General features: G+C 39.7%; 1 protein-coding gene across 2 annotated transcripts in view; it reads left to right on the top strand.

The window, feature by feature from the left end:
- The window catches only part of TMEM65 (transmembrane protein 65), a gene marked incomplete at its 5' end in the record, with an annotated part of 29,901 nt that overhangs the window by 9,265 nt on the left and 2,708 nt on the right, over positions 1 to 17,928 (top strand). For both annotated transcript variants that reach the window (XM_083859110.1, XM_083859109.1), the window contains 5 exons: positions 11,561 to 11,605; positions 13,641 to 13,708; positions 14,464 to 14,518; positions 15,699 to 15,741; positions 16,382 to 16,487. In XM_083859110.1, the coding sequence (XP_083715236.1) occupies positions 11,561 to 11,605; positions 13,641 to 13,708; positions 14,464 to 14,518; positions 15,699 to 15,741; positions 16,382 to 16,487 (317 nt within the window). The remainder of the gene's footprint in view (positions 1 to 11,560; positions 11,606 to 13,640; positions 13,709 to 14,463; positions 14,519 to 15,698; positions 15,742 to 16,381; positions 16,488 to 17,928) is intronic.

The following is a 17,928-nucleotide window of genomic DNA, read 5'->3' as shown; positions in this document are numbered from 1 at the left end:
ACTTCATGGCTTTTAGGCATTTCCAGAACATGCCTTACCATTTGGCAGTGGTCCTGGTGAAAGGCTCCTGCATGACCTAGAGGAAGGACACAGCTTTGAAAAATCTTACTAATTTCAAGAAAAATGGAGCAGTTTGAGACAAAAAAGTTTCTACAGTGAGACAAACTTCAGCTGAGAGGAGCCAGATACAATATCCACAGTGGCCTTAGGTTCCCAAAGCTCACTTCTTGGAGATAGTCTGGGCATGAGCACTTTCAATCCATTCTGGGAAGGAGGGAGGGTCAGGAGACAGTCCCTGGTATGTGATTCTTGTCAGTGCCATGGACACAGGTCTGTGCTTTGGGTTGTGTTGTCATATGGAAAGTTGTATTGCCACAAAGCTCAGGTCCAAATCCTTGCTGGGAACAAATAAATAATTGCTGTGTTTTGACCTGCTACATTTTTCTTTTAGGCATTATCAGTTTCTGGTTATTGTACTGTTACAGTAACTTTTAAAATTATTTGCACTTGATAGCGTTTGACTTGGTGCAGTAATCTATCCCTTAGTGCTGGCCAGTTTGCTGTAAGTTATCTTACAGTAAGGATGTGAATCATCAGTCTCCATGAGGATATTATCCTATCTTTCATAACAGTCTGAATTGGTACAAACTGTTTTATTTGCTTTATTTAATTTTGTGAAAGACTGGAGAAAAATGTGCGTGGAACAAACAAATTTCTTTGGCCAGCTGCCCTTTTCAAATACCATGAGTTTGTATTTTCAGATTACAGATAACCTCTTGATCCAGTTGTTTCTTTGCTTCACTTCTGGCAACAGGCTAATTTTCACAAAGTGCAAATAAAGCTGTGATGTTACAAATGTAAAATTAACTGTTTCACTCAAGGTTGAGATTTAAGAATTTCCAACTAGATTTACAGCCATTTTGTCTAATAAAGATTTTTGCCATAAAGAAGAGATGCAAGAACAGCTTGAAATCCACCACTCCTTCCTCAATTTCATTAACTGTTTGTATTATTTTATGGAGTAAAATAAGTCAAGTAAATAGGTAGCTGCAAAAGTGACAGTGCTGTTATAAATCATCAGCCTGGTGACCTTTTCCTTTTGCAAATATCTGACAGACTTCTGATTCAGTGTCTCTTTCCCTGAACAGAAGAAATGCACCAATGTGCAGCTGAGTTCTGATAAATCACAAATGGCCCAGGCTGAAAAAGACTCAAATGTGACCTTTTTTAATTTTTTTTTTATTCATTTATTGCATCTGGTTTACCAAAACAAACAAACAAAAAAAAGTCTTTGGATTTTTAAAGTTTTGACTGTTGAATTACATCTCAGGGTTGGGTGCTAGGAACCTATTGTATCTACCTCATTTCCATGCTTACATTTTTGCAGTTGCACATTACTATGGCTGAGTTTTACTGTGATTTTTGTCTGATCCTGTGTTGAAAGCTCAGTTTCAAAAAAAGAAAGCTCACTTTAATTACTTTTTCCCAGCCATAGAGGAAAAACATTCTCCTGAGTTTCCCACAGTGAGTAAGGGCAGGCCTGGATGAGCTGTGGTGAGGAAATGTGTAGTAGATGTGACTTGGCCATATGGGTGTGGATTTACTGCTGCCTTCACCTGTGCTGTTGTAAAGTGTTCTGTTCTTTCCCTGCCCCCAGAACCTCTGGGTATGAAAGTCTCAATTCTGCTCCCCGTGCTGTTCTTCTCTGGGCCTGGCTTCGTGTCTGATTAAGAACAAGTGCCAGAATAAAGGAGGAGTCCCTAATGCATAATCAGGAGGGAATTTAGGAACAGGAGGGAAAGTATCAAATCACCCCTTGCAGTAACAACGTGACTTTAGATCACTTCAGGGTGCAGTTTTGCATTTGACCTAAGGTTCTGTCTTTTCTGTTTTCTCATGGGAAGTGCCAGGAGTGATTTTGTGCCTCAAGCAGGAGCCTGTTCTGGGATCTCTGTGTCACTAACAGCACGTGGTGACTTGTACGAGTGAGCAATACTGGTTTCATCTCCCAGGTTACCTTTGCAGTTTTGGCAACTACTTGCAATCGTGTTTTTTACCTCAACATTTGTCTTGTGACTGGGAAAGGAGCTCTCTCTCCTCTCCTTTCCTTTTGTTCTCTATTCAGGATTATTCATCATGGTCTGAGTGGCTGCCCCCCACATCATACAGTACTTTAGCACTGCAAAAAGCAACCTCAGCCTGAATCCATCACCTTCCTTGCTGCTGGAAAAGGAGCTGTGTAAACATTGCACAGATTTTGCAGAAGCAGAGGGAGGAGAGAATGAGGGAGGGAAGGATGCTGGAGGCACACTGTGATCGGCCGCCACTGCACAGCGTGAAAAACTATAGGGGTGCATATTTCATTAAGATCTCCAGTAAATAGTGGCATTGCAGTATGTCACTGAGGTAGGCAGTGCCACAGTATACTTCCCACTGCCTTGGGGAAGAAGTGTTAAATACCTTAGATTCCATATTTCCTCTCCTGTGGAAAACAAAACAGGCTTATGCATGCAGAAAACTCTGAGCCGAGGATTTGTGTTTGCATTTCACTAATTCTCAAGCTGATTAGTGGAACTGAGGTGAGGGTGTAAGTTCAACACTCACAGGATTCTGCTGCCTACTTACAGTGAAGCTGTGACAAAAGAACAGGTTAAAAAAACCTGTCAGTGGGAAGGGGGAAATACATAAAGTTGAAAGCAAAAACTGTCCTAAGTAGCAGAACTGTGAGTTTCATAAACAGACATTGGGTAGTTTCTGGGGAAGTTAAGAAGCATTGGGATTAAATGGATGGACCAGTTGTGCAGCTCCTCATAGAGCAGAGGTCCTGAAGCAGCTTTAGAGGGAGTGTGTGCACAGCTGGCACTTTCAGGGTGTGAGGGGAACTGAAGCCTATGTTGGCTCTGCAGCTGGAGGCTGTAGGGATGCACTTGCAATTGAATCCTCCTGAGAGAGGCCTCATGCTTGCCAGAGGCTGGAGAAACACTGACCAGAAGAAGGATGTTCCTTTTTTTGTTTGGCAGAATAAAGGCCGTTGGTTGAAGGAGTAAAAAGTGAGTTTAGTAAGAACTGTTCACTTTTAGGAAAAGTAGAGCACAGTAGCCTTTGAATTCTGCTTCTTCCTTCTGTGTGACTTAATTTACAAAGCTGCAATCTTAATATTTCGGATAATTTTTGTGAACAGAGTGAGTTTTTTATTAGAACTTAAAATTCATGTGCAGAATAAATTAGTACATAATGCAGCTGCATAACAACCCAGTAGATATTCCTTACTCTTATAACATAAAAGCTAAAAGAAAATATTTTAAGGTCAAGTTCCATGTGAGGTAATTTTATTTGTTTTTATATTATAATCATTCTTTCAGTTTTTTGCCAGAGGAAGCAGTAATTGCAGCTTGAATTTGACTATGCAGGGAGTCAGATGGGGGAGTCAGACTGGTTTCACAAATGCAGCTTTGCTAAGTTACATGGGGAAGGGAAAGGGGTATCAAAGTGATGAATCTGCTGCACTCCCTCCAGCAGCAGGTGAAGAGTTAAGAATAACGTCATTGCTACTGCATTCTGCATTCATTAGGCATTTATGTAGAGAGGCACAAATTACTTGAGTGTAATTTATGGTTGGAACTTAAATTGTCAGTGGTTTCTTATGGTGTTCCTTTTGCTCTCAGGAATTAATAGATTCTTAAGGACTTCAAGGCGGCTCATACTTTTCTCTTTAATGCCCAATGCAATGAAAAATTAGGAGGAATGTCATTACATTTAGCATGAGTCTGACAAAATGTTTGATGATCATTCATTTTATCTGTCCTCTTTGTCTCTCTTATTTTAGGTTACTCTATTAAGTCAGAGACAGATGAAAAGCAATAAACTCTACATATATTTAAAGTCAGAAGCTTCAGACAGAAGCTTGTTTCTGCAGTTGTACTTGCTTCCAAGGTCATCCTCAGGCAGGGAATGGAACTTTCTGCTTACAAGAGGGCTGGTACTTAGTGGTGTGTGATTTAATAGCAATTTGTCTTTGGCTCTCTGTAAAGATTGTAGTCGAGTTTTCCTAAAGGAAAAGAACAATCCCACCAAACACATTTAACGTGCCAGCCCCTGCCTGGTCCTCCTGTGCTGCTGCAGCTGCCTGCGGGTGGTGGTGGCTTTGGGAAGGGCTGTTCTCTCTGAGGGCAGGTACTGCTGGTGCCAAGGGCTGTGGGAAGCACAGCTGTTGCTGTTGCTGAGGCACAAACCCCTCATTACACTCTGTTTTGTGCCAGGGCAGTGGAGGGGGAAGTGCCCTGCATTCCCCTGTGTTCTGTACTAGAGCTGACTGCTCTAAGAGGTTCTGCTGCAGGTACCAGACCTGGGCTTGATCTGAGCAGCCAATGCTGCTCCCTGTTCTTCAAACCATTTTCCCCACTCGCTTGCTTTCCTGGGGAAACAAATGTAGTTTTGTGCAGGAGGGGAAAGGGCATAAGGGGGAGGAGGTAGCGGAATAAACCAGCTTTTCAGATTTCTTGTTAAAGCAGGGCCTGGGGGGAACATAAATGAATAAAGGATATTATAATTGTACATATAACTCCCTAGATATTTCATGAGCTCTCATGTTTAGACAGCAGTGTTGCCTAACACAACTCTATTTAGAGGTGATGAAAGTCCTCTAACAGATCAGATCTGATTGTGCATAGAGTGCTGATAATTTTTGTTAACAAATCTTCTGTGGTGTCCCACAGAATTGCTTTGCTTGTTCTTTTACAGGAATATATTGCACTCTGATAAGCCACAGATACCATGATCTTGGTTCCAGTTCAGCACTGCTGCTGTGTTGCTGCTCTGCTCAACTGAAAACCCATGAAATGATGGATAGATCCCTGCCTTGAACAAGAGTGGCCCAAGAAAAAACTGCTGACAGAGAAATGCCAAAACCTCATCTTACTGAAACAGTTAAATGAATACATTTGGATGAAATTAATTCCACTCTGTTAGTCAGAAGGGCTCATCCTTTTTCCAAATCTAGTGAAGAGGTTGTTAATCATCCCAGGCAAAGATTCATTCATCCAAAGATGGAAGAATTTGTTATGCCATTGGGAAGTGCCCCTCCTCTGGCTCCCAGGAGCTCCTTGCAGTCCTCAAGCATTGAAATGGAGAGGATGAGGAGGGAAGGCAGAGCCTGCCTCCTCTTGGGAGGATGAGTATTTGATTTTTTGAGGCAGAGAATTTTAATTCTGAAGATGTTTTTTTCCAGTCAGGGAACTGCTATAGCAATTTGTTTGTTGGTTTGTTGGAACAACCAAGTTTTTTTCTTTGCAGCTCTCAAGTACGTTCTTATCTTTTTTGTTTTGTTTTTAAATGATGATATAACCATCTACTTCTGGAACACAGATCAGAATACCTCATTCTTGTTCCTGTTTGCTCTCCTATCAGTGTTACTATGTTGCTGGCACTTTCATGTAAACACTTCAGCTGTTTTTCTGACATTCTCCATTTCTCTTTGAAGGAGACAGCTCAGGCTCTGTATTTCTATCCTTATGCTGCATCTCTATTACAAGCTGCAAGTCCTTTCTGTGTTGTCATCATTTTAGCTGATTAACCCTCTTGAATCCCGAGGCAAGCATCTTAACTCTTTTTTTTTTTCCAGCTGTGGTTTGAGACCTTTTAAGAAAACCACTGCAAATATTTTGGCACAAACCTACTTGAGTGGAAATACTGACATTTACATTTATAAGGCACTGATAGAGATTGGGATTAGGTCGAGGATAAAACCCTCTTAATGATGAGGACAGTGATTTCAGCCTCTGGATACCTGTTTGCATTTTAGGCTTTTTTTTTTACATTTTCAGTCAGGGTTTCCACCTTAGGTCTCTGTTTTGTCAAGCATCTTTAAGAGGATATGGATGCTGTGCCACATTTTTGGAAGGGATAATAGGTTAAGGGTATTGTATACTCACTACAGGGGATCACAGGAGTGGATTAAGCCTGAAGTCACTACTGGGGTTTGTTCTGAAGGGAGTTGGTTGGCCTGGGAACACACTGCATTCCTGTAAAGCTTGTTGGGCTCTTTGTCCAGCAGATGTAACAAAGCTTTCAAATAAAGGTGATAATCTCCTGCCACTTCAAGGGTTTTCAGGAAGGGTGATGCAGCGTGATCACTGTGTAATTGTCTACAATGTTACAGGGAGTATTAAAAAAATACTATCCTATTTGTATTTATACAGAATATTTATTTGGACATAGTTACCTTCTCCAGAGTAGTGGAGGAATTTTCTATCCCCTCCTCTGTGTATTTGTCCCAGAGCTCCGCCCAGCTCTCCCTCTGCCGGGCATGTGACTGAAGGGGCTGCCGGCCAGGTTTATAATTAGCACTGCACAAGTCAGCATCCTTTAGTGCCTTAATTGCTGTAGTAACAGGAAACCACTTGTGAGTTATAACAAATGATGCAGAACTTTGCTTTAATGTCAACTCATGGACTGTTGTTTCCCCATCTGGAATACTGAGGGAATGCAACTGAAGATCAATGGGACAAGATTTTTCAGTTTTGCTAGACTGCAGTTTGGTGAAAACATTGAGGAAGAGCAGGGGAGGAAAAAAGGACGATGAGAAGGTGTCTTATGAGCTTATTCCATGGATGAACTCATGCATCAGAGTCAGAAATTGCTTTTGAGGATCCACCTCTGAACAAAGCAATAACACATCTCATTTTTAGGCTCTAATCTAGAATTTTGGTTGTAAAGATCCTCTCATGAACTCAAGTGCAAAGGAGTACCTCCTTTTAGTAGACACGACAATTTCTCTAATTTCTTGTTCTGTGTGAGTAATGTTTTTGCTGTTTCAGTGATGTGTATCTGAATGATTGGCTGAAGTGACCTGGACAGGCTTTTTGGAGGGAATAGATTGATGAATTCAAGACAAAACCCTCTGTAATTTCTAGATTAGATACCTTCAAAGCCTAAAATTATGTTAAAATAGGTCTAGATTATTAATACTTTTTATATTCCTCTTCTAGATACTCATATACTTGTTTAATAATTAATTTAAACAATTCAATCACTATATAAAAATTTGTAAAACATTGCTCATATTTTTGTCTCAGATATGGCAATACTCAGCAGTAGCAAGTATTTTCCTGGGGTAGCTCTGGCAGTAGTGCCTGCATTCAGTCTTATTGTTTCCTGCCCCTGGGTGACAGCAACAAATTCAGCTGTAAAATTTTATGGTGGTGTTAGCTGCAATTCGAATAAAACATAATACATGCCTTTAGGCTTGCAAGTTCTCTTGTATGCCAGTTTTTAAAGAAAATGATAATTCAGAAACTAATGATGACAACTTGCTGGATTTTGGTTTTGTTTTTAATAAATGCATGCCCATTACCTGTTAGTTGTGGTTAGTTTGTCAGCTAAGAATAATAATTCTAAAACTAAATTGCAAGTGCTTGGCTACAATTGGCATAGTGACTTTAGCTTGCTGGGTTTGGACCAAGTTGTGGATGATGGTATTATTTATGTTGATAGTTTTATGTGTCAGTCCTCACCCCCTGTGCTCCCCCTGGGTTCTAAGCATTTTTTTAAATAGTTAGAGAAGAAGATGATACTATAAATTTAAAAAATATCAAGAACAATTTTAAGAAGCAGTAAATGTTTTTCTGATTCCTAGACTTTGCTAATTCAGGTCTCATGACATGTATTGCACTTGAACCTTGGTTTATAACCTCAGTTATGGTAATGAATGTCAGTTAGAAAACAGCAATTCTTCACTCCACCATTTCATTTTATTCCTTTTGCAATAAGATGAATTCTGTGTCTTATTGAGTGCTGTGGCACAGGATGAGCTGCTGAATGGCCATCGTGAGATGCAATTCTGGAGTACTTTAGAGTTGTTTTCTTTCCCCCAGACATTTAAACTCTGAATTGTTTGATCCTGGCTGAATTGAGCTTTTTAAATAGGATTTTACCATTTTTATTTTTGTTTTCCCTCTGGTAAAACAAACAAAGAGCACATTTCCTTTGCTGTAGTCTCCGAATATTTTTATTCTTGTTTTTTGCTGAGTCTCAAAAATTCAAGTAGTCAGAACAACTTCCTGTGAATAAATTCCCTATTCTGAAATATGTTTTGCTATCTAGAGTTTTAAAAAATCTGTTTAAAATTTTTTTGGCTCTCAGTGCTTTCATATCTTGCAAAGTTTTAAAGTATGTTATGCTTTAAAGAGATGATATTGGAAGTGATTCTGTAAAATGGTTTTTGGCTTTCATACCACAGTGGTTTGGGGGGTTTTTTTCTGCTTTTTTTTTCTTCCTTGTGTCCCAGCTTTAAAGCAATCTTTGGCCTCTGCAAGTAGAGCTGAGCTGGAGCAGCCCTTTCCTGCAGCAGGCAGTGCTCTGTCCCTGGCAGAGGCAGAGCATCAGTTCTCAGGGGAGATGCCTTTGTGCTTTAAAGCCTTGTTTTGGTGCTGCAAAGCTGTTTTGGGACAGCTTTTCCCAGGAGCCTCGTCCTGCAGGTACCGTGTGACAAGGTCCTGAGCCCCCTGGTCTGAGCTGGCCCCGCTTTGTTCTGGGCTGGGATGAGATACTCTCTGGGGCTCTGTCCTGCCTCGGGCAGAGAGGGAACTGCCCTGCCCAGAGCATGTGCAGAGGTCACCAGCACCAGTTTTCTGAACTTCATCTGGCACACTTCTCCTATCCCTGTCTCATTAACATGTGCAATCACAGATTTTTTTCAGAGATTAATTTTTATCTTGATGACGAGGTAAGCTGTAATGCTTGGAAAGCAGGCATGCTTCCATGTGAGTTTACAAGACTTCCATTTATGAAATAAAGTTCTTGCATGTGGAGCAGGAACATGCTGTTACTGGCATGAGCTCCCTGTGGCTGATCAGGAGCAGCCTGGTCTCCAGAGCCTGGTGCCACAATGCTGTCCCCAGTGACCTTCTTGCAACTTCTGCCCTGATAGTGGTGAAGGACTGCTTGATAAAATGCCTGTTTAGCAGGAATCCCACACTACTGGAACAGATTATGTCAATGATTAAGTAATTTTTGTTTATATCTGATGCCCTGGTATTTCCCTCTGTCTTACACTAACTTGTCTTTCCTCTAACCTTGAAATGGTATTCCCCAGTTTCTTTTAGAAACATCCCAAGGTAGTTCTTGATTTATATTCCGAAGGAGGAACTGATGTTCTTTTTAGTTATTGTAACTTGGAAGTCCTGTTATTCCTAGACATAAGACATTTTTATTTCATTTTCCTTCTACCAAACACCCTTAATTTTTCCTTTTGGTACTAAATTTCTAAAATCAATTATGCACTGGGATTTCTTTTAGTTTTTTTTTTAATAGCTGTCTAGCTAGACTGAATAGAATGTAATTGTGTAGACTGACAGGTGCTATCAAACTCAGTTGTAGTTAAATCCAAAGAACGGATGTTCTAGAGCTTTGTAGTATTTTGTGACAAGCTGAACAGTCTTTTGTATTCTGTACTGATACCCAAAATAGATGGAAATTATCTAATCTGACTGGCTGTCATAATCAGGGAAAAGTGTGAAAAGATGTCTTCTTCAGAAGAAGCGTTTCCTGGAAATTTGTTTATTTTGTTACAGTTTCTTATCACAAAGTCCTTTATATGGAGACCTAAATCTAAAAACGAGATGGGCACTGCAGCAGGGGTGGTTTCAGTGCCACAGGAAGCCCAGGAACCACAGTGGTTTGGTGTGAGGGCTTCCCATCAGAGCAGAAAGCCATGGAGGGCAGCACTCTGTGACCTCCTGTGATTGTGTTTGGTTTGGGTTTTTCATTCTCTCCCTGGCTTTCAGCAGGATGGAGCAAATGAGTTTAGGGAAGCTTCATCAGAAATGTGAAGGTGTTGGATGTTGACTTAGGTTGCTTGGCCACCCTGAGGGCATCTGGAGCTTTTGGAAACAGTGGCCTCAGCTAATCTCTTTGTTTCAAGGTGGCTCTGATTTTCCCCAGTGTTGTGGAAATTTACTGTCCCTGAGAAAAGCTGCCCAAAGGGCAGTCCTGGTGTATATGGGTAGTTCTTTCTTTGTCTAGACTGCTGTAAAAGAATTGCCTAACCTGTGAGAACAGAAGGAAACCATATGAAAATGAGTCCCCTCCCCAATCCCAGTGTTCCTGAGCAGGAGCTGAAAATATTGGTCTGAGGTTTTCTTGCTGTTGATACTTGAGGCTTCAGAAGATTGACTCTTACAGGACCCACTTCTGTTTACCATGTTCCTCTGCCAGCCTGAGCTTTGAATCTGTGAATTCCTTGGCATTTTCAAGAGAAGAGCAGAATAATCTTTATTTCTGTAGTATTTGGGCTGTACTTGTCCCATTTGCATGGTGAGCACATCTGGTGTTGGTGAAGCTTAGGTAGTGTTTGTATTGGGCAGAGGGAGGAAGTGCATCTTCAGTGACTGCTAGAGCTTGAAAGAACTTCAATTAGTGAAGTTATTTTGGAAGTCAGTGTCCTAGTTGGCCCAGTACTGGTATTATGAACTAACTTTTATTCCTCAAAGGTACTTCAAGTGAATATTTTAATTTCTTCTTTACAATAGCTTTGAATATAAGAGTGACTTGGATGCAAGAATACTCACTCTAGTCTGCAGTGCTCAGACATAGGCTAAAATTAATCTCAGTCTGTGTTTGCAGCATTGTCTTTCCATGTACTTGGCTGCCCCAAGTAAAATTTGAATACTTGAGTGTTGCAGGTTCCACATCTTACCATTTTTAACTGTGTCTGTACAAGTTACCTCAGGAGAAGTATGGAAGCAACTTGTTAAAACCTCTGGATTCATAATATTGGAAAATACTAGGGGAATGATTTTTTTCGGTTTTAAAAAGGAAGTCGTATGGTCAATATCTACATTAAAAAATACACAAGAAAACCCCCCAAAAAAGTAGCTATTTTTTTTTTCCTTGCTGCTGTTAAACGAGTAGCTTGCTGCTGCATTCTGCACAGCATCTCTGATCACAACTGCATTGGTTTCCTGTAGAGAAAGTACTCTGTCAGGTTCAGGAGTGATGTCATGGTCCTTGCTAATTCTTAGTGGTTTGAGTCCAGGGTACCTGAAACATGCACCAAATGACCAAACTTAATGTGGTGCTACAAAAATCAGTGGTCTGTATTTTTCTTTTATTCTTCTATTGCTCTGAGAAATACCTTTTGTGAGAATATAAATGATAGGGTTTGTTTTGCAGACTTGATAGGGGAAAGAAGGGTGTCTGCTGCATGTTTAGAGGATCTCTAAAAAAACCCGTACAATTGTCTCTAGAAGATTTGATTTTTAAAAAAAAATTTAGTGTGATTTTGTAATTCTCTAATGAAGATGGCTGTTGGAGTGCTTCTGAAGTATTCTGTTACTTACACTACTGTAAGCTTGTAATATTCTAAGATTTTTTGGCTTTTAATACCCTGTTATCTTTTGTAAAAATAATAAATATGTGGGTGTGAAGTATTTTTCTTTCCCATTTGAAAGCTGTTAAATAACATAACTGCTTTTTTGCCTGCTAGTAATTTGATAAAGACTTGATAATAAACCAGATTTATGATGAAGCAGCTAACTTTCTCATTTCATTTTGACTTCTCTAGAGAAGTTGGAGGTTGCACCACCATCTCCAGGACAACTGAGACATGGTAAAAGAAGAATGTTTGTTGAATGTGGTTCAGTATTTGTGCAGTCTCTCTCTGAATTGGCTTCATCTTTGTTCCACAAGTGCTGGTCTGTCCTCATCCCAGTTGTATGGAGTAAGAGAAAACCAAAGCAGGCACCAACACTCACCCTGCTGCCTTTGTTTCATAACACCTCGGCTGGAGAATGTGCAACACTTAGTGAAAGTAGGACAGAAAGCCCAAATGAGAGCACAAAACCAGCAGCAAACATTGTTTTTCTAAGCCAAGCAGTGTTGGTGCTGCAGTGCCTTGTGGAGTTTTTGTGTTTTGAAAGGGCTGAGAAGTGGTATAAAATCACAGAGAAATTGGAAACAGATTATTTCCAATATAATACCATGATTCAAATTCTGATTTAGTTTCCAAATTAATGTATTTCAGTGGTTTTGTACTCCAGAGTGAGCCAATTTATTTAGGCAAACATTTTCCTTTTCTAATTATCTACCTTTTTTTCTAATTTGGTTCCTTCCCCCTGCCTCCCTCCCACCCCCACCTCCCCCTTCCTTGTCCCTTGGTGAATTCAAAAATTCTGTCCATTTCACTAAGAACTTGAGATCCCAGTTTAGCTCCAGTACACACATTTTGAAAACAATGGTCATATCTATCTGCTTTTTTGGTTATTTGTGTTTTGGTGAGTTTGTCCTGTGATAGTTGAAAAATAATTGGCAAGTTTCATACATTTTGTGCTGTAGTCTTTCACCTGTGCAGTTTAGAAGATGGGTGTATTCTCACACAGTAGTTACAGATGTCCATTCATGTTCTAGCACATAAGCATGAAAGATCTTGAATGTGGCTTTGGTTTTTTGTGTGGTCATGGATTCATGCTGCCTGCAGAAAGGAAACCCAAAAGGTACTGGTACCAGTCACATGACTATGAGGTTCATGCACTCTTCTTTCATCCCTCTTCCTAGATTTCCATCTCTTTAAGTTTATAAAACATAGGAATTATAGTCCAATGTGAAGTTAAAAAAAACCCCCAAACTCCAACCAAATCCAAACTGAATATTTGCTGCACTTCAAATCTTAAAAAATTGAAAAATTTCAGCTGTATTTTTGTAATGCAGTCTGTCCTCATGCTGTCTTTAGTCTTATGAAGTGAGCACCTTGAAACTCAGCTGGAGACAATGCTGTGCAAATTCAATCCCACCCCCATCAAAAGCTTCCAGGCTAAAACCTGAGAGAGAAAATGAAGCAGAACAAAAAGGAATGATACAGTAGCACTGTGCACATTCTTAGAAATAACTCAGACCAGCATGTTCCAGGCTTCTGCAATAGAAAATATTTTCAGAAAGGGTTTAATAGGTTTCGGAAGTAAGAAAGAAGAAAATGCATGAAACAAAAGGTGGAACTCAGTTTCTTAAGCTGTGTATTAATGAGCAGCTACAAGTCTGACTTGCGCTGAGTGCACAAACAAAATCAAGATACAGAAGTCTTGATTGAAAGGGTGAGATAATTAATATATGACACACTAGTGAAATCCACTTCATCATTTGCAGATTTAGCTAAAGGAGTTTTGACAAAAACTGTCTAGCTCCAGACAATGCTTTTAAAATATGAAATTTTAGGAATGTGTGAAAAGATGGAGCTCTTGCACAGAAATAGTGAGGGACTTGCAGAGAAAGGGCCTTTATTTCAAGCAAGAGAAGAATGCAGGGAGTCTGATGAGATGGTTTGGTGGTCTTCAGTGATACTGCAATATCACTGTAAGGTCTGTAAATAACACCAGAGTTCATATAGTTTTAAGTATCTCTCTTATGCACTAGTAGGCATAAGTGGCTTCCACCTGAAATTGTACAAGTATTTGCAAAGTAGGTTCTTCACAAGGCATTAGTAAGATTTCTGTGTAGCAAAGGGTTTTACCACACCTGCCAGCAACAAAAAGGTGACCAGTAGGTGTATTTTGCCTTTCTCTTAAAACCAGTATTAGACATTTCAGTTATTCCTGTGCACCAGTGAACTCTCTTATAAATATTTTCTTTTCTTTGTTACTTATTTTTTTTAGTGTTCTTCCACAACGCATTACCTTTTGTAGGGTTTGGATTTTTGGATAACGCAATTATGATTGCTGCGGTAAGTTCACTGTTTAATTCCTTGCTCAAGTCTGCAAGATTCATATTTTTCAAGAGAACAGAATAGAATGGCCTGTGAGGTCTAGTCTAGAAAATCCCCTTGCTCAGGACCTTCTCAGGGTCCCTAGTCTAACCTCCTGCTCAAAGCAGAGCCAGCTGTAAGGTGAGATCAAGTTGTTCATGGTTTTATCCTGAGGGAATTGAGAAATCCAAGGGCAGCTTGTCTGAGCGACCTGTTCCAATGCTCAGCTGTCCTCACGATGGAAAATGTTTTGCTGTATCCAGCTGGAATACGTCTTGTTTTAGTTCATGCATATTGTCTCTCATCTCTCGACCATGTACTGCTGTTCCATAATGCAGACCATGTGGTTTTGTTTCTTCAGCCGAAAACATGAGGAGCTGTGACACTGTGTTTTATTTGTTTGCTCGGTATCTGTAGAAGTTCCTGTTCAGAGCTGTGCATTCAGCTAAGAATTGCAGTGGGGAAGATGATGTGCAGGGATAGGAGTTGCAGATTTGTCCACCAGCTCCCTGCTATGAGAGTATGAAATAATAAAAGACTTCCAGAAGTAGGCCCTTGCCTTAGGGGGAAATAAATATGCCAGGAAGATAGGATCTCTGTGATCTAGTAGAAAAAATGTCTATTTATCCTTTAACTTTTAACACAAACAAGCTTATACTTCTGTCATTTGTATCAATATAATTTATTTTAACTCCAAATCCTTCAAATAATGAGAAAACTGTTTATTTTTTCAGGGAACCCAAATAGAATTGTCAATTGGAGTTGTCTTAGGAATTTCAACTATGGCAGGCAAGTATTAAAATTGCAGCACATTTAGACTAGTGTGGCACATTCCTGTATTTTAGGCTGAAAGTAGCACACAGTGCTGGAAATGGCTCTTCCTCAGTCTTGCAGCTGCCTTTCCTAATAAAGAAACAACCTTTGGGTGAAGCAAGGACATATTCCATTTGCAGAAATGCATTTTCAGTTCAAATAGCTTTTAAAATGCTTTTTGTTGATTTCAAGCTAAATATTCAAATCCTGGGTCAGCTAGGAAAGTGTATTTGCATTTCTCTAATGGAGCTGCTCTGAATTCCACAGGGCACAGTATCAGTGTACGTGGATATCTGTATTTGTGTGTTGCTGTTTGCTCGCAGTGCTGAGTGGAGATCAGTGTTGGTGTCTTTTTTACTGCAGTTCTTGGTGGCTCCTCTGCCTTGGTGAGATACCTCAGGAAGGCCAAGCAGCCACCCTGCTCCTGCACTGGCCAAAACTGATAAGCTCTGCTCAGCAGCTTTGGTGCCTCTGCAGTTTCAGAAAGTGTCCATGGATCCACCAGCTGCAGGTGCAGCTTTGCTCGAAAGCACAAGGAGGGAGAGCTTAACTGAAAATGTTACAGCAGAGCAAATTAAAGATTTGGAGATTTGCAGGCTTTGGTTCAATGTGAAACAGTCACAGGCTTATCTTAGTAAGGTCTGCTGTGAAATCGTGTATTTTGTGTGTAACTTTGTTCACTTGTGGACAGTATTTCTTCTTAAATTGACACAGTGCACGGATATGTTGATATGTTTATGAAAGGTGCATACCTGAGTGACAGCTCCTATTTCCAGTGCTCCTGTGCCTCTTCAGGCACTGGAAGGCCTTGCTTGGTGTCCAGCATTAGCTACATGGAGCTGACAGCCATGCACAGCTGTTCCTAACTCTGATCTCAAAAGTTATGTTGATTTCCAGGTGTTAGTGTTGTCTTTTTGTATTTGTCAAGATTTCTCCTTGTAAAGTGAGAAATGTAGTTGCACCTCTTATTCTAGTCTGCTGCTGTTATTAAACTGTAATAAGATCAGAATAAAACCACTGAAATATAAGGAACTTAGGTCTAGTCTTTAATTCTATATAAATTGAGAGTAAATGAGGGTCACTGGAGGGTGGGAGCTGGTTGGTTTTGTTCAAAGCTAAAATAATACCTTTTTCTCTTTCCTTTTCCTCCCTCCAGCTGCAGCTTTGGGAAACCTTGTTTCAGATTTAGCTGGACTGGGGTATGTATGAACCTGTGTTAAGAATATTAGGTGCATTCATTGAGATGCAAAGTGGAAAAATAAGTTTTTTTGTAATATAATACTGCTCTGCCTAATGTACTTTCTCAGGTTGTTACTCCTAGATCTGAAGAGATTTCCTTCTCCTCAGCTAAAACAATATCTCTGCAATGTCTTCAGGTCTAGGCACACCTATTGTTGATAAAAACAGATACAGCTTATTTTAGATTTTAAAGGAAATTTCTACATAACTGCTGAAAATAAAGCTGTTTGTTGTGCCTGTTTTCCCCTCTTTCTCTCTGTTTTGTTTTCTGCAAATTACAAGGCTTGCCACTAACTAGTCTGCAAGTGACCTTTTCTCCAGTAAAGGTTGCTTAAAAAGCTCTGCAAAAATGCATTAACATTCGCACCAGTTGTGTTATACTGCATGAAGTTTTTTGGAAATACTATATTAAATCAGTGAGGTAATTAACTTACATTGCAAAATGTGACCTTTAGAAGTCTGAACTCTTTCCCATAGTTTTCTCTCAATCACTTTATTGGTATACTGAAGGAAAAGCTCTTGGTATTAGTATTTTAAAACCTACACTAAAAGATACTGTGAGATTCAAAATCATTTGTTCTTGTTTTGTTGTTCTTCCAGTCTTGCAGGTTATGTAGAAGCTTTGGCTTCACGGCTGGGTCTGTCAATCCCTGACCTGACACCCAAACAAGCTGACATGTGGCAGACCCGTCTCAGTGCACACTTGGTGAGTATCCTGTGGGCAGCTCTGCTGATGTGGAGCTTTTTGTGTTTAAACTAGCTGATAAATACTTTTTGTCACGTTTTCCATTTATTCCTTAATGACCACCAACACTGTGCATGTTCCCCAGAGGGTTTAGTCTTGAGCTCATGTCAGGGAAAATCAAGAGACTGGATTTTTTTGAGCTTGAGTGTTTTTTGGTGTTTTTTTTTTTTTTTGGGTTTTTTTTTTTTTTTTTTTTTTTTTTTTTTTGTTTTTTTTTTTTTTTTTTTTTTTTTTTTTTGTATGCAGCAAGCCCCAGGTGACATGGATAGTCTCTGCAATGACTTTGTTATGCTGTGCAGATACCTGGGTTGAGCTCTGGCTATGGTGATAAGATAATTTACTTGGAAGTTATGACCCCTTAGTACTTTACTCCTACACATTCTTTGTCAAGTGCTTGCTATTCATAAACCTGTGCTGGTTTGTACTAATTTCTAATACTCTATAATTAGCTTGGATATGAAATTAGCTTTTCTCTGGCCAGACTTTTAGCATTTGAGTAATATTCACTGCCTGTGTTTACAGTTAGAGGACACTTATCTATCTTGCAGATGCATTTTCAGGGTGATTACTTAACATTTAAACATTTGAAGTGGTCCCACTTCAGCAGTGAGAGCAATGATTAAAGAAACAGGTTATCAGAAACTGAGTAAAGAAACAGATACTTCACTTTGCCAGAATGAGTCTTCATTGGGAAAAATACTTTTGCAGATTTAAGAGAGGAGAAGTAGCACTTACTGAGGAAAAGTTATGGTAGAAAAAGTCAGGTTTTAGCAGTGATAGATCAAAGCACAGAGCAGTGAAGAGTTGGCATGTTGTCAGAGGACTGTCCCATAGTCTGAGAGTCTTCTCAGTAAAAGCTGAGCCTGTGGCAAAACCCTGTCATTGCACTCAGTTTGTTCATATTCCTTGTCAGTGAAAAGATTTCTGTGTGCCTTTGCCTGTATGGTAGCTTTTTTTTTTTTTCTTTTTTTTTTTTTTTTTTTTTCCTACTGTTTCAAGTTTTTCAACACTATCCACCTACTGCTATTGATGTGTTTGGAGGCTGCTTGTGTTACTATATTTCATCTCCTCTTGACTTATACATTCAGGTCATCTGAAATGTTTTCCAGTTTTTGTTGGTTTTCCCTTGTGCCTTTGAAAGCCATCATATTTGCAAGGAGCCACTCATTCCTTTGATGATTTGCAGTACCACATACAAGCAGATGCATTTATAATTGCACCTAAAATGTGTGTAGGTGTTGTTCTGTTGGTTTTTTTGTTTTTTTTTTTCCTTTTCTGTCTTTCTGGCCATTCTGCTAATTCTTTGAATCTCTCTTTCCTCCCTTACCACTTGTGCAGCTCTTCATGATCATTGCCCTCCTCCTTTTTCAGAACTGTCTTTTATCATAGCAAACACTGTTTC

Source organism: Zosterops lateralis, assembly GCF_965231275.1.
Source record: "Zosterops lateralis genome assembly, chromosome: 1".
Lineage (NCBI taxonomy): Eukaryota > Metazoa > Chordata > Aves > Passeriformes > Zosteropidae > Zosterops > Zosterops lateralis.
Note: the sequence above shows the minus strand (reverse complement) of the source record. Positions and strands in the feature narration are given on the sequence as shown.